Source organism: Nansenia antarctica (genome assembly GCF_963989245.1).
Source record: "Nansenia antarctica genome assembly, chromosome: 18".
Taxonomy (NCBI): Eukaryota; Metazoa; Chordata; class Actinopteri; order Argentiniformes; family Microstomatidae; genus Nansenia; species Nansenia antarctica.
Genome location: NC_137691.1, coordinates 4,118,784 through 4,138,783, shown reverse-complemented (window position 1 = coordinate 4,138,783; position 20,000 = coordinate 4,118,784). Strand labels below are relative to the sequence as shown.

At 46.8% G+C, this 20,000-nt stretch overlaps 1 protein-coding gene across 1 annotated transcript in view; it reads right to left on the bottom strand.

The window, feature by feature from the left end:
* Nucleotides 1-2,749, bottom strand: part of fmoda (fibromodulin a) — a gene marked incomplete at both ends in the record, with an annotated part of 5,187 nt that extends 2,438 nt beyond the window's left edge. The window contains 2 exons of the mRNA XM_080548509.1: nt 32-154; nt 2,381-2,749. Of these exons, the coding sequence (XP_080404635.1) occupies nt 32-154; nt 2,381-2,749 (492 nt within the window). The remainder of the gene's footprint in view (nt 1-31; nt 155-2,380) is intronic.
* Nucleotides 2,750-20,000: the final 17,251 nt, after the last annotated feature.

Below are 20,000 nucleotides of genomic sequence, written 5' to 3'. Positions count from 1 at the left end.
TGTGTGTGTGTGTGTGTGTGTGTGTGTGTACCTTGCTGATCCTGTTGTGGTTGATGCGCAGGTCTCTGAGGGAGCGGGGCAGGTTCGGGGGGATGCGGGTCAGGTTGTTGTGCTGCAGGTAGAGACGCTCCAAACCCTGCAGCTGAGCGAACGCCTGAAAACCATGAAAACATTAGATTAGATTCGATTAGGTTAGATTACATTATTACTGAACCATGATTACATTAGATTAGATTAGGTTAGGTTAGATTACATTAGATTACATTAGATTACATTACATTACATTACGTTAGGTTAGGTTAGGTTAGGTTAGGTTAGATTGGGATTAGATCAGATTACATTAGGTTAGGTTAGATTAGATTAAGTTAGGTTAGGTTAGATTAGACTAGATTACATTACATTACATTACATTAGGTTAGATTAGATTCGATTAGATTACATTAGGTTAGCTTAGATTAGATTACATTAGGTTAGGATAGATTACATTAGATTACACTACATTACATTAGATTAGATTAGATTAGACTAGGTTAGGTTAGATTAGATTAGATTACATTACATTAGGTTAGGTTAGGTTAGGTTAGATTACATTACATTACATTAGATTAGATTAAACTTTATATTGTCATTGCACAGTAAGTGGTAAATGGACTGACTTATACAGCGCCTTATTCCAAAGCACTTTACAACGGCCTCTCATTCACCCATTCACACACACATTCACACACCAATTGTGGCAAGCTACCATGCAAGGCGCCGGCCCGCTCATTGGGAGCAATTTGGGGTTCAGTGTCTTGCCCAAGGACACTACGACATGTGGCCAGCCGGGGTACGAACTGTCGATCTGCCGACCATGCGATCATTAGATGCCAGCTCTACCTCCTGCACCACAGCTGCCCCGGGCACAATACAAGTGCCAGACAACAAAATGCAGTTTAGCAAATAGTGATATAAAACATGATAGTGACATGATAGACCTGGGGGGTATTCCATCAATGTCACTAAAGGAAAATCCAGGCTTATTTTTTATATCTCACGAGACTTATCAAAATAAATCTGGATTGTCCTTTAACGACGTTGATCGAACCCCCCTGGTCTCGTGAGACTTATAACAAATTAAGCCTGGATTTTCCTTTAGTGACGTTGATGGAATACCCCCCAGGGGTATAATAAAAACAACATGGTTCAGCATTCAGCATTGGCTCTTTGGATTAAACACACATGTCGCTCCTGCAAGAGTGAATGCGACAGCATGATCACACACTTGGATACAACGCAACTTAACAGCAGTCGCCAGATAGAGTACTGCATATTGGCGATGCAGGAATCGAACCCACAACTAATGTTGGAACCACCCTTGGTCAGTCCACGGAGCCAGAGTTATGCACATACAATACTGATAAATGTGACAGGGTCTGGTGAAAAAGTCCTCAAGTAGGGCAAGGTTATTTTTCTGTTTTCTGTTTGATATGAAAGTGCAGGTTGTAAGCTTTCAAATGATGTGTCATACATTGAAATCTGAAAATAGTTGAAGAAGATTATTTGAATGTTGGTCCACCTCAAACCAAATACCGGACAAACTTGCTCTGAATCAAAACACACAGAAAAACAGATGCTAGGAGCTAGTAGCTAAAAAGGAACATGCTGATAGAACATCAACATGCTAAAAAAAAACTACACATAATTAGATGATCGCACAGTCCTTGTTTTGGAACACGTCCTAAAACGTAAGTTTGTTTACAAGCCAAGTATCACTTACCCAGTAGCCTACGGCAGACGATACAGTGAATCCAATTCACTAATTCTAAGTATTTAGAGATCCTAAAGCTGTTGTTTGTTATATCAAGTGTTCAACACTTCAACATTCGTGATATGCAACAAAACAACCAGAAATCATTATTTATTTTTGTTGTCATTTGCGAGAATTCTTTGCAAGAATTGCCGACATACGGAACTTTTCACCAGACCGTGTCACATAATTGTCTGCTTGCTCTGCGGCAGCAACACGCTGCTCTGCCTCCCCCTCTGCCTCCCCCTCTGCCTGACCGGACCCAGGTGTGTTCTCCTGGGACATCCTGACACATCCACTACCCCCCAGCACTGCGTCTCCTCAGACACTGCTTTTCCCTATACTATGCCTCCTAAGACTTCTATTGCCCCCTGTGTACTGTCTCTCCAGTGTCAAACCCCCCCCCCCCCCCCCCCCCCCGCAAAAAAACAAACATTTTCTTTTATCACGACGACTGCCAGTGGCGCCTGGCCTGAGCCAGATTACTCTCCTGCTACGACTGGTGAACTGATGATTCACTTGCTTAGTCAAATGTATCGATTGTAAGTCGCGTTTGAATAAGGCGTTCTATTCTGTTCTGCAGCTCCGTACCTTCTTGCCGACCTTCTCGGACGACAGCTGGTTGTGGTGCATCATGACCCAGACCAGGCTGGTGGCGTTGGCCAGGGCCGCGTCGGGCAGGGCGGTGATGGCGTTGTGCTGCAGGTAGACGTACTTCATGCGCGAGGGAACCATGGGCATCTCCGTCAGGCCCCGGCCGTCGCAGTACATGGCGATGGGGAAGGAGGGGGGGCAGTCGCACACCTCGGGGCACTCGCCCCCCCTCTTGTCGGCCTGGAGGGAGCCCTCGGCGTAACCGCGGCTACGCAGGGAGGACAGCCAGGCGAAGGGGTCCCGTCTCTGGCCGACGGACGAGGAGGGCAGGAGGGCGGCCAGGAGGAACACACATGCCACACGCATGGTCGCTCACACACGCAGGTAGGTCGCTCACACACGCAGGTAGGTCACACACACACGCAGGTAGGTCACACACACACGCAGGGGTCACACACACGCAGGTAGGTCACACACAGACGCAGGGGTCACACACAGACGCAGGTAGGTCACACACAGATGCAGGGGTCACACACACACGCAGGGTCACACACAGACGTAGGGTCACACACACGCACGTAGGTCACACACACGGACGGCACTGTAGGAGAGGAATAGCTGAAGTAGAAACACAAAAGAGAGGAGACAGATGCAAATTAGCATCCAAACACACATTCCTCTGGGTATAACGTTAGTTTAGGTCAGGGGCTCGTTCAAGAGGTACAAAATGTTCCGATAGAAACGTGTTGGTTAGAGCAGACATCACTCTGTGCTGAATACAGAATGGTTTCAAGTCTGTACAGGTATGAATTTCGAGTACAAGTACATTTCGAGGACTTTTTCTAAAGCTCTGATCTTTGCACTATTAACAGCCATGGTGGGGTCACGGTGACCCTGTGAGTATTATTTTTTTTTAATATCTTTACACTCGATCAAATTTCAGGACCCTCCTTTCATGACTTTTCCTAGATATGTGCCGTTCTACCACCCAGTATCTTTACATTTTCAAAATCACATCAGGATAAGCTAGGATAAAGCTATTTTTGCAGTTCTTCTGTGTAGGAGGCAGGCTAATTTACAAGGCGGCCAACTAGTGGCCGTTGTGTGTAAATAGCAGCTTTCCATTGTAAAGACTATGGTCATTTGACCCCTGAGGCAGTTCCTCTTAGTAGTAGGTAAAAAAAAAGCACGGCTGTTCTAGTGTTAACCAAGTATCAAACACCACAAAATGGGCAGAAAATTGACCAGAGAAACAGTATCAAACACCATAGGTTCAGTTGCCCCTTTTAGAAGAAACCCTGAACAAACTTTCCTTTCCCCACCCCAAAAAAAAAAAAAAAAAAAAAAAAAAATCTGCAAAGCCACCGAAACATGGTTATGTACGCAGCCAAAAAGGTGCAGCTGGATGGATGATCTGTATAGGCGTCGCATTAGACAATAGGTCTGTGTGTATATTAGAGCAGAGAGGAAAACTTTAACCACACAGGATCCATAGGGACTCCAGAGAGAGAGAGAGAGAGAAGGGGGGGGGGGAAACGAAAAGAAAAATAAATCCATGAATGTGGGCTTTGTATGCATATCCACACAGCTGCCAAACTGCATGAGGAAATGTTGAACAAGTCTCCTTTGATGCACACGCAGAAATGTCCAGTAAAGTAAACGAACACGAGAGCCTATCTTCTGTTTTTACTGTTTTTTTTTTTAACCATTTCCTTTACCCCAAGATTTGGGTTGCTGTTTGATATATCACACGACACTCACCCTAACAGACACACACACACACACACACACACACACACACACACACACACACACACACACACACACACACACACACTCTAACACACACACCTTAACACATACACACACACACACACACACACACACACACACCCTAACACATACACACACACACACACACACACACACACACACACACCCTAACACATACACACTCTAACACACACCCTAACATGTACATACACACACACACACACACACCTACCTACCTAGTGAGCGACAGTCCCTCCTCTACACATACACACCCTAACACACACGCACACACCCTAACACACACACACACACACACGCACACACACACCTACCTACCTAGTGAGCGACAGTCCCTCCTCTACACATACACACCCTAACACACACACCCTAACACACACACACACACACACACACGCACACACACACACGCACGCCACACCTACCTACCTAGTGAGCGACAGTCCCTCCTCTTCCCCTCTCTGTAAGAGGCTGTGTCGGACTGAGATGGACTATGCCAGAGACTTTGTGAAAAACCTTTCTCTCCCTGCTTGCCTTCCTCTTCTCCATCCCCCTCTCCACCCCTCTGCCCCCCCCCCTGCCTGCCTGCCTGCCTTCCTCCCTCCTCTCCATCCCCCTCCCTGCCTTTTTCTTTCCATCCCCCCCTCCTTCTTCACTCCGTTCCATTAAGACTCAGCCATGCCCCCCCCCCACCCTCCCCTAGACCCCATCCTGCTGTCTCTCTCTCTCTCTCTCTCTCTCTCTCTCTCTCTCTCTCTCTCTCTCTCTCCCTCCACCCCCCCACCCCCCCCCAAACCCATCCTGGAGCCTCTCTCACCCCCCCCCCCCACCCTCCCAGCCCGCCCTCCCCCAAGAGTGAGTGTTGTGGATTGGGGTGGCTGCGCAGGATTGCTCCCATCTGTGGAGCACGTTGAACCCCCTCAGCTCAGGCCCCCCCCCACCCCACCCCCCCGACCCTATTTTCCTCCCAGAGTTGAAACCCCTCTGTTCCCCCTCAGTGTTAACACACACACACACACACACACACACAGTGTTAAGCCCTGAGCTCCCCTCACACACACACACACGCACGCACGCACGCACACACATACACACACGCACACACACACACACACACACACGCACACACACACACACACACACGCACACACACGCGCACACACACAGCGTTAAGCCCCCCCCCCCCCCCCACTGCTGACCCTGGGGGTTAAACTAACACTGCATACCTGTGTGTGTTCAGCTTTCCTGTCCGTCTAACCTAAGCACAACGTTTAGATGTTTAACCAATATTGTGTTCAGGTGTACAACTCTGATGTCTGGCTGGCTAGAATGACAAACCTACAACTGCATTTGAGTTTAGGAAGCAACTTCCACTGTAGCCCTAAAACTAACTCTCTAAAGCTAAGCCTCTAAACTAACCCTGTAAACTAACCCTGTAAACTAACCCTGTAAACTAACCCTGTTAACTAACCATGTTAACTAACCCTGTAAACTAAACCAACCAACGTTACGTAACTCACTGTGTTCAAAAACTGTGAAGAACACATTCAAAACAGAATGATTTGGCGAATTTTCTGCAGTAATCATATTGAAATGTAAAGGCAATGAAATGAAATAGACTAGATGCATGGCCAGGGAAGACATCAGATGTGACCAGATGCAGACCAGAGGGTGGACCAGAACCCTCAGGAGTGAGATTTTTTTGGGGGGGGTGATTGCTATTGTATTGTAGCCCTGGAATTTCTAAAGGATAGAAGCCAATTGCAGCGTTTCTTGTTGCCTAATACTTTACAGTTGTACAGTCCACTATTCTGTCTACAATTACTATAAATCAAAAACATTTTAGAATGAAATATTCATTCTTGTGAAAATCATTCAAACGATGTGATGTCGTTAGTGGTTTGTAGGTCAGAGTGTTATGAATGACATTGATGCCAGTTGAACGAGCTTCTTTTGAGACATTTTTGGCCATGATGCATGTTAGTAATGCAGACTGTATGAAGAGTTTTGACAATGTGACTTAGCGGTCGTAAAATAAAACTGTAAATGACATCTGCATTTGTTATGGCCCTCAGCATTAGTTGGTTCAAGGTTTTTTACTGAGGTCTCCGTCTCTGTTTTTACTCTATTGCTTTCTCTTGTTTCCCCTCCCTCTTCTCATCCCCCTCTCCCTCCCCACGGTATGTCCTTACCCTCTTACTCTATGTGGGTAACACACTCTCTCTCTCTCTCTCTGTCTCTCTGTCTCTCTGTCTCTCTGTCTCTCTGTCTCTCTCTCTCTCTCTGTCTCTCTCTCTCTCTGTGTCTCTCTCTCTCTCTTTCTCTCTCTGTCTCTCTCTCTCTCTCTCTTTCTCTCTCTCTCTGTGTCTCTCTCTCTCTGTCTCTCTCTCTCTGTCTCTCTGTCTCTCTCTCTCTCTCTCTCTCTCTCTCTCTCTCTCTCTCTCTCTCTCTCTGTATCCCTCCGCTAGCTTTACTGTGTGCAGATGAGGAAGACCAACCTTCTCCAGATAATCAGTCCAGAGGAACCAGACATAATATGTATATTATACAGGGAGATCAGGGGGCCAAGGACAGAATCAGACCCAGATTTTTGATTTCCTCTCAAGTCCAAATGGAACAAAGAAGGGAGTGACGAACCTACTCTATGGAACAGCATGTACAACAGAGGAAAAAGAGAGAGAGGGGGGGGGAGAGGGAGAGAGGGAGACAGAGAGAATGTTACCAACATCTTTACCACATTAGATAGATCTACACATCTGACTTACACACCCATTCTCCTGCGGTCTGCCAGCATCTTCATTTGGCATCGCACGCCATCATTTGTGGCCACCTATGAATAGACATATACGTACATACATGTATGAACGTACAGTACACATTCACTATAATCTCTAGCTATGTATGTGCACAGACATACATACTAACATATATAGAACGCATAGGCAGTAACTGTAAATAGTGCTGCCTCTACCAGCCACTGCCCTTCAGAGAGGCCACAGGTGATGAAACCAACCGCAGACTGGTTTAGACTGGGGGCCTCCCGGATGTGTCGCTAACTGGGTGCGAAATCTATAAGGCAGAGTTTAGACTGTACTGTATCTGAAGGGTGATATATAAACAGTGCCCCCCCCCCCCCCCCCGCTGAGGTAGTTATAGGTTTGGCTGAGGGCCTAATGTCTGACTATAAACAGGTTTTATAGAAGCGCTGAGGAGGGGGGGTGTGCAGGGCCTGATGCCTACCCTGAGACTGTAGGGGGGTGATGGGGTTTCACGATCAGGAAAGAGGGTTCTGAGGTATTCATTATCTAGTTTGGGGATTGTTTACCGTAACTGACATAGGAAGGACAGGACAACCTAGTCTACGAGGGACTATAGACCGTTGCCTCTTATGTTTACATTTACATTTCACATTTTGGGTATTTGGCATATTCCAAAGCGACTTATACAAGCGATACATTTGACTAAGTAAGTGAATCATCAATTCACCAGTTGTAGCAGGAAGAGTAAGCTGGCTCAGGCCAGGGGCCATTGGCAGTCTCCGTGATGGAAGAAAGAGATTTTTCTTTCTTTTTTTCTTTTCTTTATATAGACACTCGAGAGACAGTACAAGGGGGGCACTGGAGGGACAGTACAAGGGGGGATTCATTTTTGTATTTTGTTATTATATTCTATACGTGTAGGTTATTTATTAAATGTTTGCATGCATCCTAGCCAACCCCCACCCCCCCCCCCGAGCAAAAGTATCTCACACGACTGTACTGTAATACATAACCCCGAGTTAGTGCCAAATAAACATCTTGAATCTTGAATCTTTAAGGAGTAGAGGAGGTAAACAAAGCAACATTGTGAGGCTGGTGGGGCTGTGATCTGTCTCTCTCTCTGTGAGAGCATGAGGAAACACTTTACATTCCTCTGTGTCTCTCTGGGAGTCTCTATCTGCGCTGGCATGTGGGACTCGCACCCTCTGAGGACTACGCTGATTTAGGACTGGGATGGGATGGGATGGGTGGAGCAGGGGGTCTAAACACTAGAACAGCCGTGCCTTTTTTACCTACTAAAAGAGCCGCGTCGCCCTCTTTACAATGGGAATCTGCTATTTACACACAACGGCCACTAGTTGGCCGCTTGTAAAATTACCCTGCTTCCGACACAGAAAAACTAGCAAAATAGCTTCATATTAGCTTATCCTGATGTGATTTTGAAAATGTAAGGATACTGGGTGGTAGAACGCACATATCTAGGAAAGGTCATGAAAGGAGGGTCCTGAAATTTGATCGAGTGCAAAGATATAACATTTTTCTTTACTCACAGGGGTCAAATTACCCCTCATGGCTGTTCTAGTGTTACAGTAACAACAACAACAACAAAAATAATCTTCCTTCTTCTAGCACGACGACTGTCAATGGCCCCTGTGGGCCTGTGCATAGATTCGGCCTTTTCCTTGCTACGACTAGTGGATAGATGATTCCCTTACTTAGTCAAATCTATTTGTTGTAAGTCTCTTTGGGATAAGAGAGTCTGCTAAATGCCAAACACCAAAATGTACGTAAAAGGCTAACCCAGTCCCACCGGGCCGGGGTTCCACCAGGGGAGTCGCATTCCTCATCTGTGACAGAACAACAAATAAATAATTGCCTCAATTTGAACCATCTGATAATGCTCTCATAGAAGTCCTTTTCTATGACACATTTTCCATTTTCCAACTCCTACAGTCGACGAGGGAGACTGGAAACAAAGAAACAGCCCGTTTGGCATCGGCCAGGAGGAGTCCCTGCTGCTCTCAGCCGGGTGATCAGCGTCCCGCGGCGTAAACCCTGGCGGGGTCAAGGTTCAGGTGATTAGAGTTAACCACCTCCACTCCCCCTGCTGCTGTAACTCAGACCAGACACCAAAGCCCCCGAGGGGCCGAGCAGACAGGCAGAACCCCTCTTCTGTCGGTTAAGATCAGAGGCTGTTTGCTTTGTCTTTATGTCTGAGGCCTGAGATGAAAGCTGCAATGTGTGTGTGTGTGTGTGTGTGTGCGCGCGTGCGTGTGTGTGTGTGTGTGTGTGTGTGTGTGTGTGTGTGTGTGTGCACGCCCGCGCGTGTGTGCGTGTTTCCGTGTTAGTTGGTTTTAATTTGAGTGAGAGAAAATCGATTCTCTGCCGATTAGCACTTCAAAGGAACAGGAACTTAGCCAGCGGAGGCTGCTGGAGGCAGAACCACGGGCCTAAGCTTGCCCGTGCCCCCACCTCCTCTTGAACCCCTGGCCTAAGCTTAACCCCCTCCCACCCCCTCTTGAACCACTGGCCTAAGCATGCCCCACCTCCCCTCGAACAGGGCTGAGAAGCCTTCAGCAGGGGTCAAGAGATCAGGGATTCTGGAACACTTCGGCTGAGGCTGTGAATTCCGCTCCAAGAATGTCCGACCCAATCTCCCTCCCGACACTCTATTATTCCATCACCTACCTAATCCTGACACGAGTCCAGTTCCAGAGTGAAATAATTCTCAGCCTGTAATAAAAACCTCATTCAGACAGACCACAGCTACCCATTACACATCCCTCCTGCCTTCCCTTCCAAGCAGAGCGTCCAGGAATACGTTCGTCCCTGGAACAACCGGGGAACAGACCGAACAGTCCGAACAGACAATCTTTGTCTCATGACGTTTTGGAACGGTTGTTTTTTTTTATCTTAAGTGAGATCACCATTGTGGATGGAGGCAGTGTCCTTGGTTATATGGTTTGGTCCAGATGGTTTGTCGTTCCCCGGAGAGCCATGTGGCCCTGATAGAAAACCTGCTGCCAGACACGCCGAAGAATAACTGAAGAAGAATCCTTCTTCAAGTGTTTCGGCAAATCTGCAAAAGTTGGACAACATGTTTGATTTAACCAACAGGTCAGAGTATCAAAATGGGAAGGAATCCACTGGCAGCCTCCCATGTCATATATACAGCCAAACAGACACACACAGACACACAGACACACACACACACAACCAAACAACACCCCATGTCACGCTCCTCAACACCCCTCCCCACATGGATAATTGTGGCAGTTTGTGTCGACGGTAAACAGGTGAAAACATCACTGCAGTGTAGCGCTTTCTCACCTGCGCTCAGGTGGTGGTGTTTACCGAAATAACGGAAAATACTGAGGTAACGATAAACGCTGACATGTTCATGATAATAAGCAAGTAAAGTGTCATCATATGCACTGAAAAATATGTCTTTGAAAACTAATATTTCATTACACACACCCTAACTGCTACCTCCAATGTCCGTTGCTAAGGCTTTTTTTTTTTACGACGTTAAATATAGGCCCATGTCTTAAATTACCGCTTCACGAGGCAGTTGGCGGCCGTTAGGTTTTTCCTGTACCCACCAGATTGTTCAACAGCTACACACACACACACACACACACACACACACACACACACACACAGCTATGTTTCACTTTCCCACTATGTCCTTGTTAAATCATTCAACATGGCTCCCCCTACCCTGATGTCTCCACACACACACACACACACACACACACACACACAGACACACACACACACAAACACAGAGACACAGACACAGACACAGACACACAGACACACAGACACACAGACACCCAGAGAGAGACACCGACACACACACAGAGAGACACAGACACACAGACATAGACACAGACACACAGACAGACAGACACACAGACACACACACACACACACACACACAAACACACACACACACATACACACACAACTATGTTTCACTCTCTCACTATGTCCTGAATGATTTTAAATCATCCAACATGGTTCCCCTACCCTGATGTCTCCACACACACACACACACACACACACACACACACACACACACACACACACACACACACAGACACAACTATGTTCCACTCTCCCACTATGTCCTGGATGATGTTAAGTCATCCAACATGGCTCCCCTACCCTGTGTCAGAGTGACACATCCCAGCGGGGAGCAGCGCTCTGGGCTGAGACAGATGATCAGTATTCAGCCCCGTCTGTCTCTCATCTGTCTCTCTGGTGCGGTTGCACTGTCTCTGAGAGGTGGAGGGAATACAGAGTAGAGAGTCCAGAACCATCTCTATCAACATGCAAATACAGTAAACCTCAATGACACTCAATGCCTGCCAACCTGTCCATAGAGACAATTCAGATTAGATTAGATTAGATTAGATTAGATTGGATTAGTTTAGATTAGATTACAATTAGATTACAATTAGATTGAATTAGATTCAACTTTATTGTCATTGCACAGAGTACAAGTACCAGACAATGAAATGCAGTTTAGCGTCTAACCAGAAGAACAAATAGTGATATAAACACCTGATATAAAAACATGACAGTGATATAATGATAGGTACAGTATGGAGTAAGACTATACTCAGTAAACATACTTGAAATAAGTAAATACAGTAAACCTCAATGACACTCAATCAATCTGAGCCTGTCAACCTCTCCATAAAGACAATTCAGATTAGATTAGATTCAACTTTATTGTCATTGCAGAGAGTACAAGTACCAGACAACGAAATGCAGTCCAGCATCTAGCCAGAAGTGCAAATAGTGATAGTGATAAAACCTGATGTAAAAACATGACAGTGATAGTGATAGGTACAGTATGGCACAAGACTATGCTGAGTAAACATACTTAGGTAAGTAGTTGAATAAGTAGTTAAATAAGTAGGTAAATAAGTAGGTAAATTAGTTAAATAAGTAGGTAAATAAGTAGTTAAATGAGTAGTTAAATAAGTAGGTAAATAAGTAGTTAAATAAGTAGGTACACACACACACGCACGCACATGCACAGACACACGGACACCAGACACACACACACACACACACACACACACACACACACACACACAGGCACAAAACTCAAGGTAAAGAAATAGGTTTCTCCTTTGAGGCCCCTGGTCAGAGGGCTCCTCTGGGTAACCTGAGAAACAGAGCCAGAGGACGCAGGATGGACCTCCCAATGGAAAGCAGATGTCCCCTGATCACACACACACACACACACACACACGCACACACAAACACAGACACAGACATAGATACAGACACAGAGACACACACAGAGACACAAACACAGACACAGACACAGACACACACACACACAAACACAGACACACACAGACACAGACACACACAAACAGAGACACAGACACAGAGACACACACAGAGACACAGACACACACAGACACAGACACAGACACACACACAGACACACACACACACACACACACACACAGAGAGACACAGACACACACACATTACCAGAATATGTAAACACTATGGTGTCATCATCAAATCAAATCAAATCAAGTTTTATTTGTATAGCGCAATGTGATTCAATGCGCTTCACATGATGACAGAGCCACAAGCAGGCAAAGGTAAAAAACCTGTACACTATGCATCCAGGAAAATTCCCTTGCAGCCCTCTACTCAGAGAGCGACTACTACCAGTTTGCCTACCAGCGCACAGCAGCGGCCTCCAAACCCCCCCCCCCCCCCGGGGGACCCCAGCCGCCCCACACACCCGGCCCGCCCCACCACCAGCACACCTGGCCCAGCCAACCAAGCACAGACCATAATAGCCCCGCACCAGGCTAGCCGAACCAGGTGCCCCAGCGGCGGAACAGACCAAGCACGCGAGGCGGCCGGGGGCCCCCGAGGAGAGGCCCGAGGACCACCGGCGCATAGCAAGCAAACAAGGGCAAAAAAGCTGTACACCGTGTATCCAGGAAAAATTCCCTGCATCTTATCAGCGTACCTCATGGTTATATCAGTCCCAGGGGGCCTGCTCCGTCACACAGCCCTGTTAAAGGGGAAATCTGGGATTCAAACAACAACGACAAAGCGCTTCTCCCTGCCACTCTTTTGGGTAAACAGCTGAGGTTAAAAAATGTTTTTAAATGTTACCTCTCTCAATAATATAGTATGATTGATAGATGCAAGGACTGGCCCTCCATGAGATGCAAACTGATGCAGAGTTCTGTTTATAGCTAATCATGTTTTGAAGCTATACATCGTTACAATCACACTGTTTACAAACAATGGAGTAAAGCCAGCTTTGGATTCTGATGACGTAAGACAAGTTGAACTAAGCTCAGCGGTATTACGTAATAGGTTATACAGTATTCTTCAAGAGTCAATGGTTATATACAGTATTTTATTTTATTTAAGGATCCCCATTAAAAGCACACAGATGTATCTCTAGTCTTCCTGGGGTCCTGGACATACAGACATACAGACATAATAAATGTACAATCTACAAAAGATAAAAAGGCACTCAGTCAAGCTAAGTGTCTATAGTAAAACATAACATAGACTACGAGACTATAACTGACAATCGACATACCGACTGTGAGCAATACCGACATGTGGAATGATCAGGTACAATCAATTGTACTACAGTACAAATAAGCTCACAAGACAAAGAGAACAATTTAATATAATAAAGTATGTTGCTAAGCAGCTAGACAAAAGAAAGAGTTAGAACTAGAATATTTAAATAGCCATCAGTCGTATTAAAAAATAACAGTCAGACATACATACAAAAAGAGCCTCTTTATTATTTGGCAAGGAACATCTTATTATTGGTAAAAAACAAAAATGTGGGTATCATTCATTTAAAAGTCCCAAAATGAGAGTTCCTAAAATTGCATTCATGCCTTCATGAATACACTTCCTCTATGCTCATCTGAAAGCAATGAGACTCTGCATGTTACTATGCTGGGAATGTCTCCTGGTCCCCTCTTCTCCCCCCCTTCTCCTGCCCCCCCCCCACCCTTCTCCTTCTACATTTACATACATTTTAGACATTTAGCAGACATCTATCCATGTGTCATTGCAAGAAAATGTATGCTTGGACCAGAGGTCATTGGTAGTCAAAAATGCTAGAGGAAGGAAGGTTTTTTTCTACAGGAGGGTAGAGGGGACGGAGAGGTTTCAGGAGGGACAGTTAAGGTGTAGCCTGAAGAGATGGAGGTCTTGAGTCTACGGCAGAAGATGACTGACAGTAGTGGGAACCTCGTTCCACCAGCGGGGCGCCAGTACGGTGAAAAGCTGCATCCCTGTAGAGGCGGCGGTGCCAGTCGGCCAGCAGAGGTGGAGGAGCGGAGTGAACGGGCAGGTGTTTGGAGGCTGACCATTGCTTGCACGTAGGAAGGGGGCAGTTCCCTTTGCTGTCCGGTAGGAGAGCACCAGGGTCTTGAATCTGATGCGAGGTGCTACTGGGAGCCAGCGAAGGGTGTGAAGGAGAGGGGTAAACATGGGAGAATTCGGGGAGGTTGAATACCAGATGGGCGGCAGCGTTCTGGATGAGCTGCAGGATGGAGTCTGATGGAGGAGGCGGGGAGCCCGGCCAAGAGTGCGTTGCAGTAGTCTAGGCAGGAGATTACCGGTGTCTGGACCAAGAGTCGAGCTGCCTCTCTGGTGAGGAATGGGACGTATCCTTCTGTTATGTTGTAGACTAGAGGAAGAATCGTGCAGGAGCGTGCCGTCGCTGCGATATTCGCCGCACAGGATAAGTGGTTGTCGAGGATCACACCAAGTTTCTTGGCTGTCAGGGAGGAGGTCTTGGAGAAGTGGATGGAGAGGGCAGGTTTTTCCAGGGAGAGTAGCTAATTTTTGTTAAGGTTGAGCATGAGGCGGTTGGATGACATCCAAGCAGGAATGTCTGCAAGACATGTAGAGACACGTTTTGCCACCTGTGAGTCAGAAAGAGGGGAAGCTGTGGTAGGAGAAAGCACATATCGGAAACACATATAGGAGAAACCACACATCGGAAATTACCGAGCCAAGACATTTGGTATAGAGGGAGAACAGTAAGGGCCCGAGGACAGTAAGGATCCTTGTTTTGAGACGGTGGAGAGAAGGATCGGGTGGTTTACTGTGTCGAAGGCAGCAGACAGGTCCAGGAGAATGAGAACAGAGGAGGGAGAGGAAGCTTGAGCAGAGTGGAGGGCCTGCGGTGACAGCAAGGAGAGCAGTCTCAGTAGAGTGCCCAGCCTTGTTCTGAAGGAGATAGTGAGACAGTTGGTTAGATACAGCGTGTTCAAGGGTGGGAAGGGATGTAGTTGTGGACAGCAGACGGATCAAGAGCTGGTTTCTTGAGAAGAGGCTCGGCTGTGGCTGAGGAGGTAGAGCCCGCGTCTAGTGATCGCAAGGTCCGCGGTTCGATCCCTGGCTGGCCTCCGAGGTGTCGAGGTGTACTCGGGCAAGACACTGAACCCCGAATTGCTCCCAATGAGAGGGCCGGCACCATGCATGGTAGCTTGCTGCCGTTGGTGTGTGAATTGGTGAATGAGAAGCCATTGTAAAGCGCTTTCCAATAATATAAATGCAGTCCATTTACCATTTCTCCAACCTTCTCCTGTTCCGCCCTTCTCCTGTTCCTTCTTCTCCCCCCTTCTCCTTATTCTTCCCCCTTCTCTTTCGGCCCGCTTCTACTGCTCCCCCGTTCTTCCCCCTGTTCCACAGACTCACTCAGGCGGCCACTGCAGAGTCAGTAGTCTCTCTTCTATATGCCGCAGAGTCAATAGTCTCTCTTCTACTGAACGCAGCAGTCAGTCTCTCTTCTATATGCAGCAGAGTCACTGGTCTCTCTTCTATATGCAGCAGAGTCACTAGTCTCTCTTCTATATGCAGCAGAGTCACTAGTCTCTCTTCTATATGCAGCAGAGTCACTAGTCTCTCTTCTATATGCAGCAGAGTCACCAGTCTCTCTTCTATACGCAGCAGAGTCAGTAGTCTCTCTTCTATATGCAGCAGAGTCACCAGTCTCTCTTCTATACGCAGCAGAGTCAGTAGTCTCTCTTCTATATGCAGCAGAGTCACTAGTCTCTCTTCTAAATGCAGCAGAGTCACTAGTCTCTCTTCTATATGCAGCAGAGTCACTGGTCTCCCTTCTACCACATGCAGCCTGCATTTGGAACGTGTGGTAGAATGTACAGAAGTATATAATGTACAGAAGTATATAATGTACAGAAGTATAGAATGTACAGAAGTATAGAATGTACAGAAGTATAGAATGTACAGAAGTATAGAATGTACAGAAGTATAGAATGTACAGAGAGTGCATGGTTGAGAAAACAAGCTCAAACATCTCACACATCATCAGGACGTGTGGCCCAGTGAATCACACACACACACACACACACACACACATTAACACACACACACACACACACACACACCTACACACACATTAACACACACACACACACACACACACACACACACACACACACATTAACACACACACACACACACACACGCACACACAGATGTTATTGGTTAACATGCCACATGCCCCTGATCATTCTCTCATTCTGATCAAAGCAGTGGAAGCATGTTTCCCAGTGAAACCACAGAAGCCACTAATGTAGAAATCTGACGGAGATTGACCGTGGAAACGAAGAACTATTAAAACAGAGATGGTTTTACGGTAAATGTATCTGAAGGCTATGGAAGAGGAGGAGGAGGAGGAGGAGGAGGACGCAAGAATTCCTCAATGGAGCAGTTTGGCGTCTGGTGAAATAGCGCCCTCTAGGCCTAGAGAGAGGGACAGGGTTCCCACACCTTCTGAAACATCAAATTCAAGCAACACCCAACACACGGCATAGTTTGAGACAGATCTAGATGAGAATTGATATAATAGGAACTATCCGCTCACAGACAACAATTAAAAAGAGAGGCTTGTCTCGCTTGGTCTCTTGCCTTCTCTCCCACAGAACAGCAAAACAATATATTGTGAAATAATATGTGTAAAGTTAAGCAATACAGAGACTTATTTAATAGTTGACGAGCTAAGTAAAACATTTTTGAATATATAAAAATGTTTTAGAGAGAGAGAGAGAGAGAGAGAGAGAGAGAGAGAGAGAGGGGGGAATTCAAGCACTTTCAATGACCCATGTCTTTTTTCAAAAACGTTCAAGACCTTGATTTGTTTTTTTTTTTAATTCACAAACTTTCAAGGATTTCAAGGACCCATGGGAACCCTGGAGGGATGTCCAGTGTGTATCTCGTCTAAAGCAACAAGCTCCCCTATAGGGAGGAGACATCACAGGAAACATATGGAGATGGACACCAGCCATCCCATAGCCCAGCGGTTTTATAAAAGCCCCGATATTAGGGAGGGTCGCCTTTCGGTGAGCCAGAGAGAATGAGAGAAGCCGATCTGGTCAGATCAGTATCTCTGAAATCTCCCTCCCCAAAAATAAATGAAAGAATCAAGCACTTCCATGTGTCCTGATAGTAGATCAAAGGCGGATCGTTATCGCCTCCGTCTTTCCGTCTGTCTGCCTGTCCGCCTGTGTTGACGTGAGGTTGACCTCATCACCTGTAAATGTGGCGAGCAGTGAAAACCTGGAGAGATTTACCGTTAATCTAAAGCTGGAAACCAAACTGAACACAGATACAGACAGATACCTATACAACCAAACACAGTATATCCTCCTTTCTCTCTGATATGTCGACACCACACCTCGTCAGGATTAAGCTATGCGAACCCCCAAATCCACCGCTACAAATCCTTCCCCGTCTTATCGTCGGTGGGTGTTATGGAACAATTTGCAGCTGATAGGCCCGATGTAGGCAGTTGAGGGAGCAGTGAGTTTTGTTTACATTTTCATTTTTGGCATTGTATCAGACGCCTTTTATCCAAAACGACTTACAACAAATACATTTGGCTAAGTTAAGTGAGTCATCTGTCCACCAGTCATAGCAGGAAACAGTCATCTATGCTCAGGCCTGGAGCCATTGGCAGTCGTCGTGCTAGAAACTTGAATCTTTTTTTCCCCCTTTTTTATTTGACACTGGGGAAACAATACAGGGGGGTAGTAGATGTCTCAGGGGGGACATTTCAGTTCAGTTTTGTGGGGGAGAGGGTAGCATGTGAGACATACTGTCTATGTGGGAGAGAGTAGGGGTGATTATGGGCTGCGGGGGAGTGGGGGAGTACGGAGACAGAGGGGGAATGTGTGTGGGGGGGGTGTAGTTAGGTGTGGGAGGGGTGACAAGGGGGAGGTGGGGGAGTTAGGTGAGGGAGTGGTGACAGGGGGGAGGTGTGAGAGTGGTGACAGGGGGGAGTTGGGGGAGTTAGGTGTGGGAGGGGTGACAGGGGGGAGGTGGGGGCGAGGTGGGAGAGAGAGATGGGGTACATTAGAGACATATGGAGCAGAGAATGTGTAGCATATGGTAGTACAAACAGTGGTATGTCTGCCAGGACCAGAGTGAGAGAGAGAGAGAGAGAGAGAGAGGGAGAGAGAGGGAGGGAGGGAGAGAGAGGGAGGGAGGGAGAGAGAGAGGGAGAGAGAAAGAGAGAGAGGTTTTAATTCAGACTAGGCAGACAGCCATGACTTAACCCCTGCATAGCCAGTCTCCTACTGTTACTACAACTGCGACGCAGACCGACCAACGCAGAAGTATAAATTGGGAGAGCCCTTGCGTAGGCTACGGCGTAGCCGCTCGTAAATTCGACGCAGAAGTATAAATTGGGCTTTAGTGTAGGACTTTCTGCTCTACCTCCAGCAACTACCAGCAGTCCTGTCATATTGGTACTACACACACACACACACACACACACACACACACACACACATTACTGTATGATTAAAATCTCTCTCAAGATGACGCCTACTGCAACATTTAAATTCTTGATTCTGAATAACAGCCTTACTCATGAAGAGGGAATAGTAATGTGTGCATGTTGATTTATTTGGCCGACGGGAATTGTTTTAGTGATCCAATCGTATCACTCACAGTGAAAGGTGTTATTCTGTGTGTGTGCGTGTGTGTGTGTGTGTGTGCGTGCGTGTGCCGGTGTGTGTGTGTATGTGTGTGTGTGTATCACCTCACAGTGGAAAGTGTTATTCTGTGTGTGTGTGTGTGTGTGTGTGTCATCTCACAGACGGTGTTATTCTGTGTGTGTGCGTGCGTGTGTGCGTGCGCGCCTGTGTGTGTGTGTGTGCCCTTGTGTGTGTGTGTCTATCACCTCACAGAGGAAGGTGTTATTCTGTGTGTGTGTGAGTGTGTGTTTGTGCCTGTGTGCGCGCACGCCCGTGTGTGTCTAGCACCTCACAGAGGAAGGTGTTATTCTGTGTGTGTGTGCGTGTGTGTGTGTGTGCGCGCGCCTGTGTGTGTATCACCTCACAGAGGAAGGTGTTATTCTGTGTGTGTGTGTGTGTGTGCACACGCCTGTGTGCGTGTGTGTGAGTGTGTTTGCGCGCCTGTGTGTGTGTGTGTGTGTGTGGGTGTGTATCACCTCACAGAGGAAGGTGTTATTCTGGAGCAGAGAGAGTCCTGCCAGCGGAGGATGGAGGGAAGGTTTCCTCATTTCCTCGTGTTTATGGAAAAGCCATCAGCCAGTCTGAGACAGGAGGCAGGAGACCCAGTCTGGTACGAGTTACTACCTATCCCTCCGTACTCTCCCTCTCTCTCTCTCTCTCTCTCTCTCTCTCTCTCTCTCTCTCTCTCTCTCTCTCTCTCTCTCTCTCTCTCTCTCTCTCCCTCTATCTCTATCTCTCTCTCTCTGTCTCTCTGTCTCTCCCTCTCTCTCTCTGTCTCCATACTCTCTGTACTCTCTCTCTCCCTCTCTCCCTCTTTCTCTCTCTCTCTCTCTCTCTCTCTCTCTCTCTCTCTCTCTCTCTCTCTCCGTACTCTCTGTACTCTCTGTCCCAGCGCAGACCTCGGTCAATGTTTTGGAAACACGGTATTCCACCCAAAAATAATTGAGTCTTACACAATCAGTTATAAATTAAATAGCCAAATCTTTTTAATATTTTTTTTTAATGGGATTTTTGTTATTGTGGAACTGTGCA